This window comes from Heliangelus exortis, chromosome 2, assembly GCF_036169615.1.
Source record: "Heliangelus exortis chromosome 2, bHelExo1.hap1, whole genome shotgun sequence".
Taxonomy (NCBI): Eukaryota; Metazoa; Chordata; class Aves; order Apodiformes; family Trochilidae; genus Heliangelus; species Heliangelus exortis.
Window position 1 is genome coordinate 84,226,917 of NC_092423.1, and position 27,515 is coordinate 84,254,431.

General features: G+C 38.9%; 1 protein-coding gene across 17 annotated transcripts in view; it reads left to right on the top strand.

Annotated features, from left to right (window-relative positions):
- Window positions 1-27,515, top strand: part of FHOD3 (formin homology 2 domain containing 3) — a 383,672-nt gene that overhangs the window by 188,683 nt on the left and 167,474 nt on the right. For all 17 annotated transcript variants that reach the window (XM_071736789.1, XM_071736782.1, XM_071736783.1 and 14 more), the window contains exon 5: window positions 3,646-3,751. In XM_071736789.1, coding sequence (XP_071592890.1) covers window positions 3,646-3,751 — 106 coding nt within the window. The remainder of the gene's footprint in view (window positions 1-3,645; window positions 3,752-27,515) is intronic.

Genomic DNA, 27,515 nt, shown 5'->3' on the forward strand with positions numbered 1-27,515 from the left:
ATGACTCTGCTGCAGTGGTTTATTCCTTTGGCTGCTTTGAAAGAGTTCCAGAAGGCAGATCTGACAATTTGTTTTTAAAGTCCTTGATTTAAAAAAAAAAAAAAAAAAAAATTAAAAAAAAAAAAAATTCACCAACATAAAACAGATATTTTGCATTTGGTATTTGCAGAATTAAAACTTAATTTTTCCCCAGATGATACTCTAGTATGCAATCTTGAAGTTATAATGGGTATTTAAGTTTTTATTTTTCACTAAATATCAACAGCCTTTGGTGGCTGTGTGCTGTTACAAATTATCTTTTGGTTGTGGGTTCCACCTGTAGGGCTCTGAAACTGAATTACTGTTAATGTCTCTAGCATAAGGACAATTCTTTTTTATCATCCAAATGTCTTTTATTTTTAGCAAACAGGCATTTTAGAGGTCTATTAGAAAACATCTGAATCTGCAGAGCATGGTTATTCCTCTTTTTCTTATTCTTCCAGTCTTGCTTATTTGACTGTGAATTGATCCAGAATAGATTTTTTTTCCTTCAGCTCAAGGATTATGCAGCACATTTGATGCACGAAATGTCTACTCAAGTATCAACAAAGGAACAAGTGAAGAAGTTCTTACCTAAAGAACAAGGAAGTGTGCTTTCAGCTAGGACACCATTACCATCTGAAAAAAATAACTGAGGTTATTTCACTCAGTAGTTTATATTTTTGTATACCTTGTTTCTCTTAAATGAGACAATGTGTTGTCCAATAAAATATGCATCTATTTGTCATTAGATTTGTAGAAAAGCTAGTTTGGAGGATTATTTCCCCAAAGACTTATTGATCCTGCACTATGCTGCCAATATCTACCACTTTTTCTAAACTTTGTGTGCTGCTGTCCTTTCTGTCCCTTGCCCTTCTTTCCACCAGTGCCCATTCTGGATAGATGAAATTTAGCACCTTCTCTCATTAGAAGCTGGGAATTTTTAAAATTGACCTTGGCATACAGTGTAACTTACTCTCTAGGTATGCAAACTCCTTGTGAGTTACCATCTTGTGTAGCTGTAATCTACCTAAACCCTGAATATGTTTTACTTTAAGATTAGATGACAAATTCCAGGGATGCATTCCTCTTTCTTGAGTTTTAGGAGAAACAAGATTCAAAATTCTTGAAGAACAAGAGGTTACTCAGGTTTCTTTGAGTCAGAAGTGCCATGTACAAAGTGGTGCATGGATGGAGCAGTAGAGGGGAGACTTCCTTGGGTCCCTGGGTATAGTTCTGTCCCCCTGTTCTGTTGGAGGTGGCTCTCCATTATACAAGGTGAGCTTGAATGTTGCTTGCTCTCCAGTGTGGTTTGGATCTGTATATTGCAGCATGCATATTTATTTATGTATTTGTTTGTACATGCTTTATTCAAATCAAATACCCCAAGTTTGGGGGAATTCAACCTGTTATATACTTGATATTGGAAAACATTTTATCTTGTGTCCTTTTCTTATTTTTGCCAGGACTTCATTTGTTGTAAAATGTTGCTCTGAAAGATCATCTTGTGAATTTTACCATCACTCACTGCACAAATTTACATGAGATAAATCATGTCAGAATTAAGAGTTCAGTCCTCCCAACAAGCCTTTGGAAAGGACTTCACTAGAGACCACTGCTTGGGATGAGGCAGGCAGAGGTCCATTTTTCCTGGCTGACTGTTCTCCTTCCTAGTCCCTTATCCCATGCATCATCCCATGCTCTTTAGGTTGGTGGCTTGGCCAAAGGTACAGCAGCCTCTGTGCCAGCCAAATGTCACCTGCTGTGAAGAGGTCTTCAGTTGCTCAGTGCAAAGAGACATCTTAATTTTTCAGTTCTCTTCTGGAATGGCAAAGGGAATTGTACAACACAGGAAATTAGGATGTAATTAGTGCCATTTGTAGTAACAGATGGATTGTCTGTGTACCCTTCTTCTACCAGTAATCTCATCCTCTTTTGAGTATGGCAGTGGGCAAGGTAGAAGAAAATTGTCATATTCATAAAACTGAGTGCTGGTGTCTGTAGAGCCCTGGTTCGACAGGAGACTTTGTAAACTTCGTAGCTCTTCAGAAAACTTTATCAAGGCTTTTATAAAGCTAAAGAAAAAAATACCAACCTCAAAAAAAAATAGAGATTAAGAAAGAAATAAAAATTTTAGTTTAAGTATGTACAGTGATGGATATAATCGTACATATTTTAGGATATTACAGAATATTTTTGCAAAGATATGGGGAATGATTGTATGTCTACACTTTTTAAAGGATAAATCACCTTTTTCGTGTGATGATGTTTCATATCTGCACATGACTGTGAAGTATATATTTTATTTTTTTTTTAAATTGACCTTCTCCTGAAACATTAAACAGATTTTTTCTCATGATTTTTATATTTCTTACAAATTGATAGATCACCTTACGGTTTTAAATATCCCATTTGGTTAGCCTTTAAGAATTGTGTAACTTAGGTCTGGCAAAAGAAGGAAATTCATTAGAAATAAAGTGTCAGGCTGAAAGAACTTTGCAGTAAGTGAATTGTCACACTGAAAGGAACTTGATTCTTTTATTTCCCTAGGCAATGTTCTAAGAGTATGTGGTGAATTCAGAAACCAATCTCAACAAAACTATCTACTGTCTGGATCTTGGCTTCTCAGGGCTGTGTTATTGGAAAGCTGAAATTTCTACCTAATACAATGTTGTGTATGAAAACATACATTAAACATAATCAAAAGAAGAAATTCCACATCTATGATGGTTTTGTCCACAGAATACTTCTCTTCCACTAATTGGTTGTGTGCCTGATTTGTATGGCTAATTCATTAAGTGCCTTTAGTAGCCTTTTGTTTGTCAGTAGGAGCCTCCTGGAAGAGGAGAAGACAGCCTTTAGGTACGATGCTGTTTAGTCCCTGGGCACAGTATTATGCATGTAAGAGCCCAGCAAAGCCCTCCTCTCCCTGGGATGTGCTTGATATGGTGTCATTCTGCTGCTCTTGGTAATGGACTGATGGCTTTAAATAAAGAAGTAAATAAATAACCCTCTCACAAGTTCAACTCCCATCAAATGCAAAGGAGTATTTTCTCTTATGTTCTTTGTGTTTTATATTATAATCTGGGAATATTATCTGCTGATGTTCCTATATTTAACACGGTACTTTCTCGTTCTAAGTATAGAGAAATAATATTACTTTGAGTTAATGAATGTAACGTTACATTGCAATAAATACCCCTTTTAAAAGTTTTTAGTACACTCTTCAAATATTGAAACTGGAATTATGCTAAGGCATATGGATGTCTTTCTCTTATTAACACCAGCACTTTAATGCTTTAAGGATATCTGCTTATGTGATATTTAATACCAGGTAAAATATCTGGAAGCCCTTAATTAAACAGAAATTAAGTCATTAGTTTTGGATACTAATCTTCTGTAGTTCATTTAAAGGTAAAAACCTGTTTTACCTTTCTTAGCATCCATTATTTAATTCTGATTTTGAAATTCAGAATTCTGCTGCCCATTCTACATAGCAACTTTCATATCAACTTGTTTAAATCATCTGAAATTCAGTGTTGCAGGCATGCATTTGGTTTTACATTATGATATATCCTGGGTTTTGATTTTTAAAGTTCTAACACATTTTTCTTTCCTTTTTGGCAGGATGACAAGGACTTGGTTCATGAGTTTGTCATCGCTGAAGGTCTGACTTGCTTGATCAAAGTGGGAGCAGAGGCTGACCAGAATTATCAGAACTACATCCTGAGAGGTAAAGAAAATGTATCAAAAAATTGTTTTTATTGCTCTGATGCTCCTACAGATCTGCTGCAACTTGCCATGTAAAACGTCTTGAAAAGTCTTTCTCAGTTTGGTCTCAATTCCTGCGTGTTGTGCAAAAAAGTGAAGGAGGGATTAATACTCAGCACTGAACCAGATGAACTGGAAAATTCAAATGTTGTCTCTCCATTGTCTAACTTGTATGTAGATTATACTGAAAAACAGCAATTTTAAGAGAGAAAAGATATCCTAAAGAGAAAAATAACTTCTCGGAATGGGATTGGTAGCTATGAAATAAATAGTGAGACAGTCATATCTTAAGGCTAGTTCGCTGGGAACAGTTTTTAGCTGGCTGATAGTTTGGAGTTAAACAGGTAGTCAGAGATTAACATTCTCTTCTTTTCACTTAAAAGATCACTGGCAAAAAAGTTAGGGTTTAGAGAGTGGTACAGAAAATGTGTGTTACTGTATTAGAAAGCAGATTTATTCTGTTGTGGCCCAAATGAATGGAATTTTCATCTAATTGAGAAGCCCTTGCTGCAAATTGGGAGAGTTCCTTCAGGATGTTGAGAGGTTTTGAGCAAGGAAAGAACAAAGAAAAGGATCTTTGCTAATGGATGATCTCATATTAAACAGGGTGCTAATGAATGCATAGTTGTGGTGGATTGCTCATTTGAATTTTCTTAAACTGATGTATATAACAGTCTTTTAAAATGTCACTTTGATGTGTTTAGCTGCCAAAAGTCAAACTGCAAATTGAGGGGTAAAATAAATACAGAAACAGGGAGAAGGATTTTTTAAGAACCAGCAATGTGCTGGCTTGCTATGTTACTGAAAGCAAGGATTCAAATAGTAAGTGTGGCTTCATGCAAAGTACTTGAAGATTAGAATATACAAATATGGCCTTTTGGGCCATAGAAAATTGGAAATATCTTATACATATTTTGTATAAGAAACCAAACCAGTACCACAAATTACATTCTGTGTCAGTAGCTGGACAGTGATATAAATGTGATTGAATAGTAGCTTGTACATAGTCAAAAGCAAAAGACTGTTGATCACAATGAAACTAGACAAGGACACAAAAACATGTAAAAGAAGAGAGATTTTCTTTACAGCTATAAGATGTTTCTGGGTGGAAACTGGCCATAGATACTCTCAGAAAATTCAGACTAGAAGCAAACTGGAGCCTCACAGTTAACAGAATGATCTGCTGATACCAGAGAAATTGGTCACACCTGGGTTATTTCACTACTGTATTGTGCACGCCTTCATCTTACCAAGATCTCATTTGACATCATGCAGGTGTGGACTGAGAAGAATTAAAGCTCCTTTCCACATGGATTGTTTTTTCTTTATCCTAGGGTATTCTGTAAAGCATCCATAATTCAGAGAGTTCACTGTGGTCTCTTTCTTGGTCTCTTTCTTCTCTGGTTGTGCTGTTCAGAGCTTGGTGTCTGTGCTCTGAAGTTAGAGATGCTCTGGTGATTTCAGTGAATGTTAAAATAGAGCCTAAGTGCCAGTGTCCACAGCATCATAATATTTGTTGCATTGTTATTAACAAGTGGTCACAGCTTGTTCAAAATAAATATAAAACAAACCAGCAACTGGGAACATAACCATATAGAAGCCATAGAGATAAAAAAAATATTTTTAAGGTGTTTACATCAATGATGCTTTTAAGGCTTGGTGTCATCTGAAATCATGTCCTTTTTTTTCCTCCTATCTTGCTGGTGGAAGAAGCTGAAGTTTCTCTATGGGCAGTGTATCCCAGCATATATTATAATAATATGATTTTTTGAGTGACGTGGAGTTTATTTCAGAAATTAAATTGGTCTTGATTGTCTTTCAGGAAGTTCAAAGCTTGTTACAACTCCAGGATTATGTCAACTGGTTTGCAGTTCCAGGAGCCAGCATGTACTTTCTGAGTAGGTCTGCATGTGCTATGAGATAAAGATAGGTTTAGAAGTACAGTGTAGCCAACAACCTTATCCAAGTATTCAAGGAGGTTGCTGAAAAGAAACGTTAAATACGTCACCTAAGAGTGTTTTTCTGGTATATTATTTTTGGATGACCATAGTGATTGGTTGGATTTTTTTGTGGCAGTCATGTGTATTATTGCAGTGCTGCATTTTACTAAACTCAGAGTACTGGTGAATAGGTTAATAAATTTCACTGAAGTTACATCATAGCTCTGAGGTGGTCCTGTAAGCTTTAAACTCAGTCTTTAGGTGCAGAGATTTCTTTTTAAGAAAATGGTCTGTGTCTAGAATCTTTGTGCCTTTCTGCTGTGGTGTCCTTGTCCTGCAGATCCTTTTGCAGTGTCATATATCCTCTTAATTCTCACTCCTTTTAACCTGAGCCATAAAGGGATTTCTCCTTAGTTCCATATTGTGGCTGCATTTCTCCAGCACTTTTGGTGTAATTCACTGTTTTCCTCAAGTGACCCTAACCCAGCTTCCAGGGCTTGTGACAGTAAATGCCAATCTTGGTCACTTCATTGCCTCCTCCCACCCCCCAGGGTGGGCCCAGCTGCCCATCCTCATGTCTGAACCATTTCCAAGTGTTCTTCTGACCTTCTTTGCTTGCCCTCTTCCAGAAATAGCTTTGGACCTAGGAGGGAAAATAGGTTGGGAATATAAGCCTACATAAGGGTTGTAGGTTGTTCAGTGAGTTACCAGGTACAAGTTACTTCTTGAGGATTGTTCTTTCCTTTTTCCAAAGGTCTGTGTTGTTTCACTCAATTTTTTTCTGGTTGTGAATTTCTGCTTAGTGGTTTTGACTTGGTTCAAGCCAGACCGAGCTGCCAAAAAAATGACTAAACATGAGTCACAAAAGTTTTAGTTACTTTAATGGGTAAGTGAAGAGAAGTGTGGCTTTTATATACAATACTACGAAATCCAGATTTTTTCTGTTGAGTGCTAAGGAGTGACTGGTCTGCTTGGAGGTCCCCTGACCTAGGACTGTGTGACAGTACCTTTCCCAGAGTGTTCTCCTTTGTCACAATCCCAGAGTGTTCTCCTTTGTGTATAGGTCCTAAACCAAAAGTAGCCAGGGCATCTTTCAAGAGTTACTCTATTGAATAAAGACTATTTTAGAAAACAGCCTTTTTTCCTCCATGTTCTTTACCCTTTATTTACTCTTTGATGTTTGTTTTAATTGTTATAGAGATCTAAAGAAAGTTTGTGTTTGGAGAGATTTTTTTCCCCCACAGAAACAGGCTTGCTTCCTTCTTTTTTTCCTGCCTCATTTTCCCTTTGTTGACAATTATCCTTCAGAATGATGAACTGAAGCTTGAAGTTTCTGTCCCAGTTACCAGATTGCAGTATGGTAGGTGTTGCCTAAATATTCAAAACTAAATGGAAGTGGGTAAAAGTTAGGTGAAAATACCCACAATTGATAAGGATTAATATGTTTTATTGTAAATTTGAATAAGCTTTCGATATGATTTTGAAATTTTCTGTTCCTTGCACAGAATAAGAAAGCCACACATGAAATGACACTGTTGAGCACAGAGGAATTAAATTAGTGGAAGAATTATACTTTATATTTTCTGTTAATTTTGCTAATGGTATTGGGAAAGTGAGAAGGAAAAGCAGTTTTTGTAGGCCAAGGCTTAATTGTTTTTAAAATTTACTGAGTAAGTGAAGTATGGGGGCTTAGGGATCAATCTGCTGAACACCATGATGCCAGAAGTTTTCTACCTGATGGGCTCCTATCCCATCTGTCCCTTGGCTTTAATAAGGAGGTTGTCAAAAGGTCATCCAGCCTTTTTTGCAGAGCATATCTGTGTATTTGTATCTCTGATTGCTTGCTTGTGGATTCAAATCAGCATTTAGTGATGCCCATAATTAAATGAAATCCAGAGTTTGTTCTGGTGGTCTGAAATCACAAGCTAGGTGTCCAGTCCAAGCAGGGAGAGGCTTCACCTCACTACAGTGCAAAATGTACAAGAACTAAGGCTGTAGAAAAAATGAGACCATCAGTCTGTGTTTATATTAGACCAGGTTTGAATGAGATTCTGCCTTTGGAGAAAGGTCACTGATTAAGCGAGAGCATACAGGGGTAATAAGAATTTGGGTTTGAAGTCTAGATGAGAAATGGCTTTCATTTTGTTTGATGTTCTTAGATTTTTGCTTTGTGGTGTTTGCTGGGGTTTTGTTTGTTTGATGTTTTGGGGGGATTTTTTAAAGAAGAAATAAAGGAAAGCAAGTGCTTGGAAGGAGGTTAGGAGTTATGGTTTGAGGCAACCTTTCCCCTTTAATTTACCTCCTCTTCCAAATCTCAAAGTCGTTATTATAATCTAAAATTAAAGACAGGACATATCCATAACTTCAGTAATCTATAATTCATTTAATAATGTGAACAGAAAAAATAGGTTGCAGTAGAACCAGTTTTGGTTTTTGCTATCATGGGACTGCTGCACTTCTGATAAAGTCCCACTGGTCTCTACAGCCATTGGAGCAAGCGCAGCAGATGGTCCTGGGAGAGGGATTCAGTATACTCCATATTCAGATGTTGTATGTACCTATGCAGCTATGTTGTACGTAAATAACAAGAAGGAAAAGTGAAAAGAAATGGCTGGAAGAGCTACTGATTGTGAAACAGCAAGTGATTTTGCTGTTGGAATTAGGAGAATCCAGGCTGTCTGGGAGGATGGTTGATTATGCACAGGAGCCATGGGAGTTGGCCTGAATGCCCAGGCAAGGGGGTCAGGCTTTATAAAGCAGCAGGCAAATGGCTCAGTCAGAGACCTGTACTAAACCCACCAATGGTTAGGTCTGTTTCTAAAGCCAGAGGCACGCAATCCCACCTGCACACCAACTTTAGAACAAAGTGCTGTGGTGTGTATTCTGGGAAATCAGATTAAATTCCTGAAACAACTCAGCGCTGGATGGCAAAAGACCATCTGGTTACTGTCTGTCACCAGGACACCACGTGCCCGACAGTGTCAAGAAGCTAAAGGAAGTCAAAGGTGAGGGTGAGGTTTTGCAAGCAGGCAGTGGAAGCTGCTGCTGATAACCTTCCTCTTCTAAAAGCCAGACATGAAGTTATCAGCAAGCCAGTGGCATTTCTGCATCGAGCCAGCTGCTACTAGGAATGCTTGGGGTTTGTAAGTGTGCTCTCTGTAACAGGGGGATCATCCATTTCCAAGAATTGGCAAGCTGGTTTTATCAAAAAGACCCCTCATCGTTAACAAGGACACAAATGTTTCCAGTGCTCTTAAATTTTCCTCCCTCGCCCTGATAGCTCATGTGGTTTTGGCCTTTTGCTTTAAAGGTTAGGCATTACAAAGCCTTTAGCATGAGGAAGCACATTCTTTTGCAGTATATGTATATGAAGCACACAGGGTTTGTGTAATATCAAAAAGGTACAAACAAAGTCTGTGAGAGGCTACGTCTCTGCTAAATAGATGTGTCTTGCTTGGTACTGCAGTGGTAAAGTAGCTGGTAGTGATGTCAGTTTGGTTGTGAAAATGGAGTTAATACTGTGTGTCGTGCATTCCTTTGCATTATTCCTGTTTCAGTGTGAACTGGAGAACTGTTTAAAGTTTTCCAGCTGTAGAAAAGCATCCCAGGCTCAAATAAATAGAAACAGGCAGTGCATGGTTAGGCTTACCTTAGCATTTCTTTCTTTTCCTGAAGCCAAGTATACAAACTTTCCTGACTTTCTTCTCTTAAAATTCAGTGGGCCATATATATCTGCGAAGCTCTTCGACATACCCCTGCAAATTCAAGTTAATGTTTTATGTGCAGTCCTTTAAAATTATGTAAACTTCTCAGTTGATCTTGAAGTAGCTGTAACAAGAGCCTGTGCTTTTAAGACAAATCAAGTGCCTAAAGCTGTGTTACTTAGGAGTGTTGCTGCTGAGAGGGACCTGCTTCCTCAGTCTCCTTGTAAATTTAGTTGTTTGATCTTTCTTCCGAGTCCATCAGATAGCATGTCAGAGTTGGACACTTGGCCTGTGGGTATTTGAACATTCATATAATTTATTTTGTGCAGGACACCAGACTGCAGTTCCATGACACCATACCAACAGATGGCAACTCTACCTGGAAGCTGTTATGCACACATAGTATGGGGCAGCTCCATGTGGAGATGCAACCTAGGTTCCTGACCAGCAGAATTACAAAAATCCCAAAATAAAACCCACCAAACAAACAAAAAAACCCCCCACAGCTGTGTTAGCAAATTAGTAGGAAATTAATGTATCTGTGCTAATAAGACAGTGAGCTTTGTAGGTACCATTCATTGTTCATATCAAAAGTAACAGTCCTGGAAAAATCAGACCTCTGCTTGATGCCTCAGTACCTGTTCCTGCTTTATGTGTGCAGAAAGCTCAAGAAGTGCCTCTTTTTGTGTCTTGAAAAGCCACAGAATGAAAAAATAGAGATGGATTTGGCATCCTGGTTCATGCCTTCCTTGTATTGGAAGTAGTGAGATTACAAAGTTCTTCATTGTACCAGAGAGGAGGGCACATCATACTATCTCCATGATTAGTAATATAAACACTGAACCTCCTTGATTTTGTAGCTGATTTATTTTTCACTTCTAAAAATTTCTCTTTAATACTAACTGCATTTATTTAATTGTATAAGTGTTGTTGGGAGAGCTTGGCTTTGGAAGCCATGCAGTTTTAAAAGGAAAAAATCCTCTTTGCTTTCCTCTCTGTTCTTTTAGCATTTCCTTTCTTCACTTCTCATCTGCATATTCTTTATATTTATTAGACTCAATGTATGCACTGAGTTTCCTAACAAACACAACCTTAAGTGTTCCCTTAGTTTGTGGAGGAAGCCCTACCATCTCCCTCCTCCCTTTCCTCTCCTCCTCCACCGCCCTCCCCTTCTCCCTCGGTGTGATTCTGAACCATGATCCATCTGGAAGCAGAGCCAGATGGTCCTAACACACAGAGTACAGTACAAGTCCTCCCAGTCTGGGATGAGAATTGGCACTGAAGCAAATTTGAGTTCAAAAGTTTAACCACCCTATAGTAATTTACACATCTACAAATAAACAGAGCTGTTCCTTGGTCTGTGCATTATGTGAAATGGCCTTTCATGTTGGGACTGCTTGTGAGGAGGATATAGGGTTCTTATGGTCTACATGGAATTCAACAATAACACCACCATAAAATTATGGATTTCCCTTGTTTTTAAAGCTGACAGAGGCTGGAAAGCTTTGGGTTGCTTTCTCTCTCCATGAAAATGAATCTTCAGGTTTTGTATAATTTTTTTTTTTTTTAATGCTTTCTGAAATTCCCATGAAATGTGACACCTCAGGCTATGCAGACCCCATGTAAAATGAGGAACTGAACCATGAAAAATGCACATCCTTAACTACTAAGCAAAGAATAAGTACTTGGGAAGTAGTCCCAGGGGCATTTAAAGCCATTGTGGATATTATATGATTTAACTACTTAAACTTCACGAACAGGCTGATTCCAACTAGTAGGAGCATATTACAGAGAATTTCTGCCTTTTTGTAGTAATCTTACAGCCTGAGAGTATCCGAAACCTAATTCATTAAAGAAGGAGATAATGTGCATAAAATAAAGACATTCATAATCCAGCACAGACCCTAATGCTTCCACTAAGTGTGCAGCTGCTTGCAATTTCACTATGAACTATGAATTCAAATGTAAGCTACATTGAATATATATACTTAAAACACAGTAAAATAGTGTTTGATTATTTCCATTTCAATATTAGATACTTCCACAGGTGCTTCTGATGGTGATTTCTAGGCTGCCACACAATCTGCTCTATCTTCATATAGAAGTGGGGAAAATTAGAAGCTTTGAAGGGAGGAGGCAGGGTCAAATGTGTCGGATAATTCAAAAGTGCTGTTATTCCATGAAGGTGATTACTGTGTGACAAGTGTCCAAAATGAGATTCTTCAAATGTCTTCAGAATTAATTTTCATATCCAGATGTTTTAGTTACATTTTAGCCCAGTCTGTCTTTCTTGCATATGTCCATGCATACGCATTTTTGTCTATCATGTTCTCCTAGGTGCAATCAGAAAATGAGACCAGTGAACTCTCAACTCTTAAATCACTTATTTTCATTACCACAAGGCAGGCCTCTGATGAAAACCTACTGAATCAAAATATTAAAAAAGCACAGACGATTCAAGAATTTAAAAGTTAAGCTGTAAGGCTTGCGTGTATTTGTACAATAGTAATTATTAGCCTATCATAAATACTGTGTTCTTGCATGTGTGTTTAAGAAAAACTGTTCAATATTCATTGACTGATGACAGTGAGGGATAATCTTAGTGAGCACATGCAAATATTGACATTTCTGTTTACTGCTATGGAGCGTCTCTGCTTGCCTATTCTGCACAGCCCCATGGGGCACAGCGGGAGTAATCCATAGAATCCCAGAATCATCCGGGTTGGAAAGGACCTCTGAGATCATCAAGTCCAACCCTTGATCCACTACTGCTGCAGTTACCAGCCCATGGCACTGAGTGCCACATCAGTCTCTTTTTAAATATCTCCAGGGACAGAGAATCCACCACCTCCCTGAGGAGCCCATTCCAATGCCCGATCACCCTCTCTGTAAAGAATTTTTCCTTAATATCCAACCTAACCCTCCCCTGGCAGAGCTTAAGTCCATGCCCTCTTGTCTTACTGGGAGCTGCCTGGGAGAAGAGACCAACCCCCCCCTGGCTACCCCCTCCTTTCAGGGAGTTGTAGAGAGTGATGAGGTCTCCCCTGAGCCTCCTCTTCTCCAGGCTGAACAGCCCCAGCTTCCTCAGCCCTTCCTCACAGGACTTGTGCTGGATCCCTTCACAGCCTCCTTGCTCTTCTCTGGACCTGCTCCAGCACCTCAATCTCCTTCCTGAACTGACGGGCCCAGAACTGGACACAGGACTCGAGGTGTGGCCTCACCAGGGCTGAGTACAGGGGCAGAATCCCTTCCTTGGACCTGCTGGCCACGCTGTTCCTGATACAGGCCAGGGCCCCAGCTGAGGGACCCAGAACCAGACACAGTCTGTCCCTTGGGAAGGCAGAATTAACTAAAAGCTGCATGTTTACTCACTGTATAGCTACCTGCCATACACAGAACACCAGCCGCTGATGGTGGAGTGAAGAGAGGAGAGCATGGGCTGGTGTCCTCCCATTCCCCATGTGTACATGAAGATTGTCTGTGGATGCATGGGCAGAGGTTGAGGGGACCTGGAGACGCAGCAAAGCCAAATTTCTGTGGTAAGGCAGACAGGTTATTGTGTCGTCTCTCTGCAGGCCAGAGGGAGAAGAGTTGTAATTTGGGGGTCTGCCTGCTAGTGGGGGTAAGTATAGATTTATCCCATTCCTGAAATTTTACCCAAAGTGGTGATTGTTAATCTATGAATTTATTAATTGTAACATGATATGTTTCTCACCATGTTTCCAACAAGAGGGACTTTCCCCGTTTTTCAATGTGTAAGGATTTTCCATTTTTCCTCTCTTAACCGTCAGAGGAGACTGTGCCCACCTCCATCCCCTTGGCCACACCAAAGTGCCAGCTTCTACTAGGTGCTGAAAAAGTACCTCTGCTGTTTAGGATGGATTTTTCAATAATTTATCACTGTGTTTGAAGTTTCTTCCCAGAGGTTCTAGTGAAGAGAGTTTACTGATGTAAACATCATGCAAAAAAAATTTTTTTTTCTCCTTTACCTCAGTTTTAATTTGTTTGCAGCAAGAAAATAGTTATTCTTTCATTTTTCAGCCTTATCAATACTTTTTTTTTTTTTCTCCACACTACTGGAGATGATTAAAGTGGTTAAGAAAAAAGAGAATGAGTACTGAGGGTGTACAGAAGTAGAGAGGACAACAGGGCTGTAAACTTCAGGCCAAGGCTGGTATGTGTCAGTGCTACAGACTGGTGTTTCTGAAGAACAGTGAGTAAGGAATAGGAGGGAAGCAGTGTATTGATTCTGAACTGGCTCAGCAGTCTCTGGGTGAAAGACAATATAGAAGAGTTTTAGGTTTGCACCTGAGTGGCTCCACGTTTTGTATCAGGCCTGAAAGGACACATTAAGGGAAGGAAAATTGTGTACTGAGAGGGTCTCCATGAAGAAAGGTCTTCCTGCTATCAGGAAGCCTAAGAGCATTAGTATTCCACAGGAAAGATTGCTGTTTAAGGGAGAATCTTAAGGGGTACTTCAGTGAAAGGTTGTAATGGACACTTCCTTTTGGAGCTTACTATTTTTCTTTGGCATTTCACAGTTCCCTCAAATGGTAAAACATAAAAAATACTGCTTTTTGCCATAAGGAGTACCAACAGGTTCCCCTACTGTTACAGCACATTGACTCTAATTGCTGAAGTGCTGATCAGAATTTAGTGTATCTATGGTATGTGTTTTAAGTGGGTTTATTTAAATGACAGGTGAGCTGTTAAAGACTTCAGCTAATTTTGTGCAATATCCTATTTCCTCCTACTTCATCTCTCCTACTATACATTATCACTGTACTAGATAAGGATTTCACCTTCCTTCATTCCTTTCTCTCCTGTCTTTGTGCCCATCCCCTGATGCCCTGACTTCCAAATTTTTTACTCCAAATCCTTGTTTCAAAAAATTTGCCATTTTTTGGAGTTATTGACCAAATTGTCTTTGAGTATAGCGAGGCTGTGCAGTGCTTACTCCTGATGAGCTTCAAGTATGTGGAGTAAAATGGGTCCTTTTTTGCAGGCTTTCACATTGGGTGCTCTGATTCTCAGTACCTGCCCCTGCATGCAGGGAGTGGACACCAATTTCTCACCAGGGCACTAGGGTGGCCCCAACTTTTGCTTTTAAGGCAGAAATCTGGACATATCATTTGCAGCTTCTCAAAGTTCAGTAGCATGTCTCCATAATCTTGCTTTTGATGTTTAGGTTACTATTAATGATGGAAACATGGATTGTAGTATTTATTAACTAAATATATTGCCTGCAAAGAATTTTCTTTTACATGTGCTGTTGATAAAGGTTTCTTTGGTTCCCAAAGATTATTAAGGACATATAGACTAAGAATACTGTGAAGTTTGATCACTAGGACTCTTCAAAATTAAGAGATACCTGTATGATCTCACTTTGCAGGCATGCATATGGGCAGCTGGTCCAGTCTTTGCTCACACAGGGATCAGCTTTTTCCACAGATGCTCTAATCACACCTGTGCACTTAACAAACTCCTTTTAAATAACTCATTATCAGTTCTCTCAAGGCTTTGGGATTTATTTTGTGCTATGCAAACTCTGTTATAAAATATTTGTTTTCTTTGTGGATTTTTCTTTGGTTTGTCACTCAATGTTATCCAAGAGCTTAAAGGGCAGCATTATCACTTGTGCAGCAGATAAGGAAGTGAGGCACTCAAAAACAGACATACTCCAAATTCAGAAAGATTCAGTAAGCCTAGGTGCTATTTTTTGGCTTTTCCTGTGGTTAGCTTTCTGAACTTGGGGTCATGCTTTCTGTTACTGTTACTGTACTTTCTGTCTTCATATCATACTTTTCTGCCATTTTAATTTTTACTCTAATGACTTCTTTTTGCATTTAGACTTTTGACAAGCCTGTCCTAGTTTTCTTTCTTTGATCTCTTTACATTTTCCCCTTCATATATCAACTTCCTTTCACCTTCATGAGTTTATTGAGTCATTTACATCATCGATCCATTCATCAGTTTTCATCAATTAATTTACATTAATTTATTTACCAGTTTAATCTGTCTTAAATATTTTTCTTCCTATCACCTCTAACCACCTCTGCACTTTCCATCCTGGATTCTAGCACCACAGCTGTGTTTGCGTGGTGGTGTAATGAACTTGACAGAGGAATGTGTTTGTCTGACAAATGAGGATGAAAAGGTGGATATTTTGGGTGAGGAGAAAAGATGGATATTTTGCTGCTGTTTCAGATTTAGTTTTTTACTCAGTGCTATTGAATTACCCAATCCAATTCTCCGTGGTGGGACACAAACCTCTGTGCCAGCAAAACCCTGAGTTTGGCCTGAGACAAACCAATAAATGAATACTGCTATCAAGTATGTAGTCACAGCTTTAGTCTCTTATCTCTTGTCCATTTCTTTCCCCAACATTGTTCACATTAGTCCTAATCCCTATGTTTCTTTCAGCCAAATAACTTTTTGTCTTTGCCATTATTTCCCTCATTTATCCCAGTCACTTCATCTCTTTTCATAACTCTCAGATGCTCATCAGGCTTTCTTTCAAGAGTTCCTCTGTTAACTCTTTCATTTCTTTCATAAATCCCTCTGGATTTAAGTTTCGTTTCTTTTGGCATTCATATAGAATTCTCCTCCTCACTATCTGAGTAACAATTCCTTTTTTAAAAAAAACCACAAAAAAAAACCAAAAACAAAAAAAACCCAAAAAAACCTCATAAGCCAATTTTTTTTATTTTGAGTGCTGTGTCATTCCTTGGTGGGCAAAAACTGGGAGCTTTTAAGCTCCAGTGATGGAGTACTCAGAGGTTTTAGCTGATTGCATATGGTTCAGTAAAGACTATTGTGTCAAAACCTTGTGACTACATGAATTTTGGACCCATTTTAATGTGGTCAGTGTGAGCTTTTTCTCTGTATGAGATTATAATTTTCCTGAGTTTTCCAAAAAGCTCAAAATCCAAAAATACTCCAATTTCAAAAAATATTGTCAGCAGTATTTTTAATTCCAGTGGGATGTTTTATTCCTCCTCCTGCCTTTCACAGACCCTTCCTGAATATAATAAGTGTTAGAAATTTTCCATAAAAAAGAAACTGTTGTGTTTTGAACACCACAGAGAGAAAGTTTCAGTCCAAACTCAAAACTTGAGGAAATTATGGCCAATTAGATGCAGGGGTGTTTTCATGGGAACTTGGAGCCAATGTTAGTAACAAGCAGCGATATCATTACATGAGCTCTGTAGTGAGCCTTCACGTCTACTTTCATGAGTCTGATGGCTCATTTTATTTGTTGACTTACTTATGCTTTATTGGCTAGAAGCAGCAAATTACTGTAATTGCTTTATTCTGGTCTGTAGCTGCAGTAATGTGAGTTGAGGGGGTGACTACTAAACCATTTACACTCAAAGTTTAATTGTTTGGTTTCTACAAAGAACTGATCTAAAAAAACTTTTGAATTTAAAGTGTTTAAATGTGGATTTCTTGTGTAATATCATCATGAAGACATGACAGAGAGGTAAATGTTTATCAGAAAGGTCTGTTGGAATATCACCTTTATATCAGTCCTTTGGAGTACATAAGGGCAGTGAAATATATAATAAGTATAATTTGAAATAATCCATTTCAGACAGATCATAGGGCAGGATTTGTCTCACCTAATCCCAGTTACCTTGTCTCAGGTAATTATACCTCTTAAACAAGAGATAACACAGCACACCTTTATGATTGAACTGGACTTGCTCCCTTATTAGTTTGCTTCGTATCTGCTCTTCTGTTTCTTAATTTTCTGTATGAGGTCATGAGTGCATGTTTGCTCTTACAGTTTAGCACAAAAGAGACTTGAGTACTTGTTGTAATTTAGTTTATTTTGATCTGAACTAGTTCCTCAAGAACAGTAGAGGGAACTCAGCAGAAACATCTGTGCTTTCTCAGTTAACAGCAAGGAACTCATTGGTGATAGAGTCTCAGGCTGAATATCCATGGTCATATCCCTCAAACAATGAATCTAGGCTGAATAAGCTGCTTTATGGTTAGCTTTTATGTAAATTATTTGTCCAGTGACGTTCATTGCATGGCTTATGTAAGTGGGAGGGGATATGAGAAAGGAGACAGAAAACTGTCAGCATGCTCTTGAACTCAAGAGTCAAAGAGTATAAACATCCAGACTTGTCAGGCTGTGGGAAGCCTGGAGATGGAACATGCTTATTGCTGTAGTGGACAAGTATAGTCAGTGCTTATTATTAAGACCCAAGGAATGCATTTAGTGGGTGTAATGGTTCCCTGAATCATCAAGTAAAAGAACACAACTTCCTCTTTGACTTTAGGGACATGTCAGGAAGATTGATCTCCTACATTTGGTGTTTCAAGTTATGTACTATGAATGCCACCATTCCCTCAATCTCCATAGACAAGTAGGGAATGGGATGCGTTAAAGAACATGAAGATCAGGACCCAGCTTTGTAGTGTTTTATAGTTATTAGACCTGTACTATAGAAACAACAGCCCCTGTGTAATATACACCTTTTAGCCATGATTTGACAATATTGACAGGAAGCTGAACATGAGCCAACAGTGTGCCCAGGTAGCCAAGAAGGCCAATGGCATTCTGGCCTGTATCAGGAACAGCGTGGCCAGCAGGTCCAAGGAAGGGATTCTGCCCCTGTACTCAGCTCTGGTGAGGCCACACCTCGAGTCCTGTGTCCAGTTCTGGGCCCCTCAGTTCAGGAAGGAGATTGAGGTCCTGGAGCAGGTCCAAAGGAGGGCAACTGGGCTGGTGAAGGGACTCGAGCACAGATCCTATGAGGAGAGGCTGAGGGAGCTGGGGCTGTTCAGCCTGGGGAAGAGGAGGCTCAGAGGAGACCTCATCACTCTCTACAACTCCCTGAAAGGAGGGTGTAGCCAGGGGGGGGTTGGTCTCTTTTCCCAGGCAACTCTCAGCAAGACAAGAGGGCACGGTCTCAAGTTGTGCCAGGGGAGGTTTAGGTTGGACATTAGAAAGAATTTCTTTACTGAGAGGGTGATCAGACATTGGAATGGGCTCCTCAGGGAGGTGGTGGATTCTCCATCCCTGGAGGTTTTTAAGAAGAGACTGATGTGGCACTCAGTGCCATGGTCTGGTAACCTCAGCGGTAGTGGATCAAGGGTTGGACTTGATGATCTCTGAGGTCCCTTCCAACCCAGCCAATTCTATGATTCTATGATGATTTTGAAAAAATAAAACAAGTTGAGAAGGACATTGACCTGTAAACCTGTAAAAAAAAAAAGGACCACCTGTAAACTCAGAGAAGTGGATCTGTGATGAGATCCTGTCCATGCACGCTTGGGATTGCCATGCTGGTCAGGATGGGACTCGGCCTGCCCCACTGGACTCAGTCAGATAAAGACTCATGCTCTCTACTTGATTTAACTGAAAGTGAATAGCACCTAGAAGCCCTGTATTTTCAAATGCTGGACTTAGTTGCTTTCCCTGACGGGCATTCATGGATGGCAGAATTGCCATTTCAGGGTGGGTTTAGCATCATTACCTTGGTTGAACAAAGATCTGAGCAGAGACACTTGAGATTTCCAAAACCTGGAAAGCAAGCCTGAATTCTCTTCACTAATCTCCACTAGCAGAGACAGCTTTTGGCCAACAGAACTGCAGTGCATGTTCTTCCAAACCTGACATGACAGCTGTGTGGTTGGATGTGCCATTTAGAGCCAAAGTCAGTGCAGGTGTTGGCCCGTGGTGGCCCACAGGTGGTTGCCAAGTACCATGGACAGGGACAGCTCTACAACAGGCTGCACAAAGCTCGGGGCTTGGCACTGTTGGAAAAGATCTGCACACCTGGTGCCAAATTACCAATTATTAATTGCATATGAAATAGGTAAGCCCTCCTAAGCTCTTTCAGGTGTTCCAGGTTCAGTCCTTCCATGTAATTGTGCCTGGTCCAGAGCTGTTCAAGGCTCTTAGAGTGCTGTCTGGTAGATCAAGAACACTACCCCTGCCTGAAAGTTGGAGAGAGCACTGCAGGTGTTCATGGAGTCCTCTTTCAGAGTATTTCCCCCACTTTGTGCTGATAAAACCATTTCTCATGCCTTCTTGTGTTGAATTAATTTCAAGAAGTTGTGGCCTGTACTGTTTATGTAATATTTCACTTGACCACAGTGATTCTGATCATAAGCAGCCTTGTCCTCAAAGAGTTTTAGAAATTCATGTGAGCTAACTTGTAGCTGGATCACTGACATGCTTCTTCCAGATTTGTGTCTGAATATATTGCTTTGTTACTACCAATGTATCCAGGTGGTTGTTTGGCTGTGGCTACCCATAGATGCCTGTTGTTAGAATCGTGCCCTTGCAAAGGTTGTGGGAAAAATAGATTGGGGTTTAGATGATATATTTTGATTAAGAAAACAGTCTTAACTTGAGAGACTGAAGCTTGTTATTCCAATTACACTATGAGGATAGTGAAATGTGCAATGCTATCCATGCTGAAGGTAGCTGAAGAAGAACTAATGGATATTCTCAAGAATCTATAATGTTTCAATAACGTGGTCAGTGTGAACATGGAAATGTATGTGAACATGTATGAATTAGGGTGAAAGTAATCTGGGAAACTTATTTATAGCTATTTTGCTGCTTTCTCCTTCACTCTCATGTCATGTTATTTTGTATTTACTGCAGTAATTCCATTAACAGTTTGAATTCTAGAATGAGGTTAATTTTTTACCTTTCTTGTCTATGTATCAGTGCATTGCCCAAATGTTCAGGAATACATTTATTTATTCATCACACTTCCTCAGCAGCAGGTTTTTTTGCCTACAAAACTGAGGGAGAGCACAGCAAACACCAATTATCTGAAGTTATTAAGACCATCTTAAGTAACATTGACTTATTAGTAATAAAACATACTGGATTCTTTGTATTTGCAGACTGGTTTCTGCAGATAAGAAGTATAAAATTTTAAAGTTTAACCCTGCAGTCAGAAGACCAAGAAGCTTGGAGGAGCTTCAGTAACTCCAGACTGAAGATTCATCACTCCAGACCAGATTGTATAAACAGAATACTGTGGAATTACAGGACTTGTCCCTTACCAGGTGATGGTGCTAGAAATACTGTTCCTTCTGACTGCAAGTGTCCCTTGGAAGAGCTGATGCTGCTGCATACAGTCACAGTGTCTGTACATCATGACCCAGTGGGCACAGTTCTGTCTTTAAATATAGCGAACCAGGATGGTTCTTACCAGCAAGAATTTTCAAAGTTTTATTTAAAATTAGGTTATGATCTGATGGGCTTGCTTGCCGGTGTTTTTTACCCTACTGACACAAATCACAGTTAACTTGATATGTGTTAAACACACAAATTGGGCCTAGAACTCTTAGATTAAAAAAATAGTGGGAGTCTGTCTCATAGATATTTGCTCATCATCTTCTAATGTTCTAGGAAACAAAACCACAGTCTTCCCTAAAATTATGTTAATATGGAAAAAATAAGCTTTGTTTTTCCTACAGTACCAAAAGATCTGTCTTGGTAGTATTGGCATTTACTGGCCATTTTTCATTGCAAAGGCACCATGATCATACCATTGAAACACAAAAGCTTGTTTTATGGAAATGAAATCTTTGAAAAATTCATTAAAACTAATCAGGGTAATGCATTGTGACTTACCTGAAGCTCTCATTTTTTATTAATGCTCTTCTATGTTTCTTCTTAAGTTTTTTAAAAGTCTGAAGATTCAAACATCCTAATTAGTGGGTTATCCTGTGAGAACCAAAACCACATTACTTTATGTCATGAAATGCCAGTTGATGTCTTACCATATAAGTCATATAGAATACATAGGACTTTGGTTTCTCTAAATATAGTGGTTCTGGTTTTGGCATTTCAGTTCTTTCTCCAACTTTTTGTTTTCGACAAGAAACACATTGCCTTTGAGAGCTTTCTTCTATGCTCTAATAACTTGAAATAATTAAAAATCTCATGTTCGTCTTGCTGCTAATGAATAACATGACATGTACACTTTTTGAAGTTACTTATTTTTGGCTTATTTTTTCAATCAAATGAAATTCACATTGCTTTCAGTCAAAGAAAAGGAAAATTCAGTTTTTGATTCTTTCTCCTTGATGATTCACATCTTCATTATGCCACCATTACTGCCAGCAGAAATCATCCATTAAATCAAAATTGTGAAGACAGCTTTACTTTAACAAAAAAATATTCCCACTGTAACAGAACTTAAGCTTTCCTTTGGCATTACTCTTCAACAGCATGGTGTTATGTATGTCTTGTCAGTGAAAAGATATCTTCTGCTGTATTTACTCTAGCTGCAAGAAGTCAGGCAAAGCCTTACTTTCCTGTTGCAAAAAAGCTGAGCAAAATGCCAGTCCCTCCCTGTCCTCTTGCACTATTGCTGTTTGTTCCCATATCCCACCTCATCCAGTCCATTGATCCAGAATGTGGAGCTGGTGTGGCTTAAATTCACCCATTACCTATTTTTGGTGAGTCAGTTGGACATCTTTCAGTTCTTGATCCAGTTATTTATGGTTGTCTATAAAGAGCTGCAGCAGCAGCAAAGTAAGCATCTCCCTTGAGCAGGCTGGGCCATCATCTAACAGCTGATGGCATTTGATTTTTCAGAGTGTGAGTGGAAATCTTGCTCCAGTGACTGGGCTGAAACAGCTTGGGTTTTTTCTTGCTGTTACTGGCCTGTGGGTTCATCTTACTTATGCAAGACACTTTTGAGTCCAGCTGTTTCAGTATGACCACCTGTACAACCCTGTTACTTTACTATTTTTTAGTGGGTTTTTTTAATTTGTGGGCAAAATTTTATAATCACGGTGTTTTCTTGAGAATTCATGGAGAAAACATGAGGCTTCTCCCCATCATGATTGAAATTGGTTTCTTTGCATTTGCTTCAGCTTTGCCTCTTCAGTATCTTGCAATCAAGAAACCGACCTTGTTTTTTATAGCTCATGGAAACAGTAAAAGGTGGCTGTTTGACACAGTCAAAGTCTGCTGCCTTAGTGCCAAAATGCTATGGATATGTGCACTTAGGATTATTTCTCTTGAATTATTTCTCATATGCCACTGGTTCCAGTAGAGACTGGGTAGAGGAAGGGAAGGTGGGGGAAAGGGAAGGTGGGAGCAAAGTTAATGTTTTTCCTATCTCCTTGGGAAAAAGGGAAGAGAGATGAAGAATTTATGCTATTCTGTGTCATACACCCAACTTGGCTAAATTAAGATCATCTCAGAGCCACTGGATAACTAATAAAGACTTCTCAAGAGAACCTAGCAGACCAGAGCCCTGGTTTTATTTGCTTGCTTTAGGAGACTAACAAGATAACCACTTAAGTACCTAAATTCATCTGAGAGACAAATACTGGGAACACAGTGTGCAATTCCTATAAAGTGTGCCAAGGAACCTGTAAATGTTTTCAAAATAATGGCACAGTGCATAATAGGCATAATACTTGTATTAACTGTATCAGAGAGAGGGTAGGGTGGATATCCACAGGAATTCATATACTTTTTTTGCTAAGCCCTTGTATATGAAGCAAGATTAAATTGTTAAAGTATTGCTTTCCTGTATCAGACTAAAATGTAACAGTGCAGAAAGTTATTAGCATGTGTTATAAGACACAGATTACAGTGAGGATCTATTTTTATTTGCCATTCAGCTCTTTTCTGTGTAATTTATTCAGGAGCGATGGTATTTGAATGCAATCTCATTGCAGAAGATAAAGGATAATTGACACCCTTTCTTTCCATCCAGTTTTACTCAGGTGTTTGAGATACAAAATACAAGGAGAGTGAAGCAGTCTAACACATTACAGATGGTGGCTGGAAAAGGAGGTAAATGTAACTCCTGCCATCACAATTACCAAGCTTAACCTACCCCATCCCTTCAGACTTGTGCTCAGTTAGCCTCCCAAAAATCAGAGGTTTTGTTGACTCATGGGGATTGCTAATACAGTGGAGGGTCCATCAGTGTCTTCGCAGTGCATTCCAATTTCAGAATATGGTGCAGTTAGCACTGTATTGGCTGGAGATTTGTTGAATATTTCTCCAAGGTTATGTGGGTGACTGGTGTTCTCTGTGTCAGAATGACTACATTTTAGGTCTCAAACTGTGAAGCTATTGCTCTAGCAATCCTTTTTTTTTTTCCCTTTAAGCAAAAGGTGACTTGTAAAATTGCTTGACTTTTCTTTTTTATTGCATGTAAAAACAAAAGACCCAGAATAAATTGCCTTGAAAGGAAAATTGTGCTTATTAGTGCAGTATTTTTGTCACACTCCTGTCTGCCAGGCCTCCTACTTCCAGTGAGACAGTCACATATGTGAAATTGTGCTTTCCAGCATTAAGTACTAATAAGTCTCATAGACAAGCAATTGTCACTTGTCTGGGGAGAATAAAAATGGATTCAAGTGGCATCTGCAGTATTTCAGTGAAAACCAGCCTTGGTTAAGTAAGTTGTTGTCCCTTTCATTAGTAAAACCAACAAGAAGAGAACTTGTCTTTTCAAAGCTGCTTTCTGAAATTAATAAAAGTAAATTGTGATCGTTCATTACAGTCCTGGCCCCAAGACACAAAGACATCCTTACCAGGCCTATGAAGATGTGGCAGTGCACTTTTTGTCAGTACTGTCAGTGAAATTTATTTGTATGTACTTTGGAAAGATCATTGTAGTATTTGCCCCTTCTTGTGTTTTAGTCACTCTGTGTCTTTAGTCAATGAAGCTTCAGCCTTATGGAAGGGAAAAGGTAATTTAGGACCCTTTCTGTGGGAGAACATGAGACGTGTGAAGGTCAGTGGGAGGAGTGGCCATAAGCTCATAACCGTTGGAAATTGTCCAGAGGGAAGGCTTGTCCCTCTTCAGCAGGAAATCTGTTTTCTGCTATATTAGAGACACTTTTACAACTCTGCTACTCTGATTCTCTCTCCTGAAAATAAAAGTTAATTAGAAGGTACTTCAACTTGCTGGGAAGCAGTAGACTCACATTGTTCATACTTTTTGTCATAGCCTTTGTGGCTTTTTGTAGCTATTCCGTAAGTCACTCAGAAGTCAGGAAAAAGGAGATTACTACAGCTTTCTGCTCATCATTGTTTCCATAATGTTTAATATATTAATCAGATTTTTATTTTTGTTAGTAGAATTAAATGTGCTCCTGAATTTTAGATACCATCTTCCATAGAGTCTCTCCTCTCTCAGTACACATATACCTATTAATGGTGGAAATGCTCATATTTCGAGTATCTCTTTCCTTCTTTGGTTTTCCTGCTTTTCAGTTATGCATTTCTTTCCTCTGTTCTTACAAGATCATTGAAAATTGTGGTTTTTCTGCTTATATAAAGAGTTGTGTGTAATAATGCATTATTTATAACTTCTTAAAGTTCACAGGTATTGCTCACATGTTTTTGTATTCCTTCATTTGGCTTCAAAACTTCTTGTGTCAATACCCCTTTTGTTTACTTTGTAAGAGTGACAACATTAGTTGTGACTTCAATTGAATGAACTTTTTGCTCTTCAGAATTCAGGCTATGAAAGTGCCTTATATTGAAACTCAGAAAATGAAAGCAGGAGAACCACTGTTCTTTCACTAAATACTATTAAGTATTCATAAACAGGGATTTAAATTTAACTTCTATAAACTTCATTGAAGGAGGAAAGAAAAGAGAGTAAAATATTTTTTAGATTGGCAGGAAAAGGCAAGGTTTAAAAATCAAATTTTCTTGAGCTTTCCGAGATCTTCTCCAGCCACTGAAATGGTAGGAATCAGTGATGAAAGTGGTGTGAAATAAAGATTTTTCACTCACATACATCATTATCTTGAATCCTAAACAAGGTGATGTGATTTGTTGTTTGTAGAATGCATTCTGCAGTAATTTTGCAGTGTGATGGTCTGGACTTTGAAAACATTATTTGAAAGATCTACTACAAATAAATAGCAATCCTTTAAGAACTTACGATGCACACGTTAAAGCAATAATCATGAAGTGGGCATGGGTTTTTTTATGATACTATAAGGCTTGAATTTTCAGAGAGGAATGTTTAAATGCAGATACATATCTTTAGATATTATCTGTAGCCATGCATCTGTATACATGATGCAATAAGCAAAATTCTGTGCACAAGCATACCTCAAACCAAATGTGTGTTACTACAAGATGCAAGGAATAAAAAAAACCAACTTTGCTGGATGGTAGAAGTGACCTGGAAGAAGTCATTTACAAAGCAGTGATGTATTTAATCTGCATCTGGAGGTTTCCTAATCTTCTAGTTCTCTGAAAATGAAGAGGAGGCTGAAAGGAGACCTTATTGCTCTCTACCACTACTTGAAAGGAGGTAGGTGTTTGCCTCTTCTCTCAAGTAAATAATAATAGGAGTAGAGGAAATGGCCTGCAGTTGCTCCAGTGGAATTTTAGACTAGATTTGAGGAAGAATTTCTTTACTGAGAGAGCTGTGGGAACAGATTGCCCATGGAGGTGGTGAAATCACCATCCCTGGAAGTTTTTAAAAAATTTCAGGACATGCTTCAGTGGGTGACACAGATATTGATACACATATTTAATTGCAGTGGGGATGTTGAGAGTTGAATGTGGTGATCTTAGAGGTCTTTTCCAACTGTGACAATTGTTGGATTCTGTGATTCTGTGAAATTTATTTCCTCAATCATAATTTTAGGTCCCAGTGGAGGTGGGTTTGGAAAACTGAAAGGAAAATATTATCCCATTTGAAAAGCACAATTCTTTGCATATGTCTTGATCCAGAGCATTTGTGTCATGCAAGGAAAGACACTCTAGGAAAGGTTCAAGAAGAAAGCACCATGAAAGAAGAAGAAAGCAGAAGAAAACACCAGTTCATCACATAGAGAATAAAGTGCAGCTAGCCTTTGAGTTTTTAATTCTACAAACTCAATATTCTTCATGTAAATTAGATGAGGAATGTGTATGGTGGGTGCTGTGTATATGTACAGGAGGCTTCTTAAAACCAGCAGGCTAGATTTAAGAAAAAAGGTGATGAAATAAGACAGAGGAGGTAAATAAAGGAATATCTGTTTCAGGAGGAATATAAAGTTTCAGCTTTGTAGTAGTCAAGGGCTATGAGGGCAGACAAGCTCACTGTGACCTTGAAAATCCACCTGGGACTCTGGTACCTCGCTTCGTCTCTGTTTTATATTTTACTCTCCAGCTTTATGAAATGTCATGTAATTAGACCCTCAAAGTAGTGATAGGTGACCCTTGAATCTTGTGGGTTTAAACATGTTCTTTTTTTTGCCTTGAGTTTCACTTTTTAGTGGTCAGAAGGTAGAAAGACAAATGCAGTCTGCAACTTTTCCATGTGCATTTATAATTAAAGTTTTTTAAGGGGATGATAAACACACCTCAAGTTGGACAGTTAGCTCTACAGGTGCTGTTTCCATGAAGCTGCTACTTTTCGTGGAGCATGTGAAGTACATGGAAAGGTTTTACTTGTTTTGTTAGTTGGATCATTTCCTTCAAGCATGTTCTTAAAGCCCTTTGACTAATGAGAAAACTATAAAGTGTTTCTTTTGGCAACAGATAAATAAAATATGCTGGAAATCATCCTAAAAAAAGAAGAAATTCTAGGTGTTCAAGCAAATCCCGTCTCTCACCTTCTGAAAATTTCTGCTCAGAGAACTAGTAAAAGCTGCTCCTCGTATTTCCTTCTAACAAGGTGGGGGAAGGAAGGGAGGAAAGTACAGGAAAAGGCCAGTATGCATGTGATCAAACCAAATTAATTGCTTTACTAATGCTACCATTCCTCTGAGTGACCTTCCCAAGGTGTTACCATGTTTACATTATAAGCTGGACCAGCTGCCTGAACTAGGTTGAGTGGTGGTAAATGCCATTCCCTCCCTCTGACCCCGCTCAGGAATTCAGAAAGGGAATAAGGGAATTAATTGTGTCTTTCTCAGAGGCAGTTGCAGGAGCAGTGTGGGGTACCTTGTTGCTGGAGGGTTCATTGCAGGTTTAGGGACTGCTTTCCATTCCCCTCTCATTTAAGAAAGTCACTGCAAGGAAGGAGAATCATACTTCTAAGGGAAGACGTAGTAGGCAAAGATTGATCTAAGATTTGGTGTGAAACAATAGCTCTTTACTAGCCTTTCCTGCTGA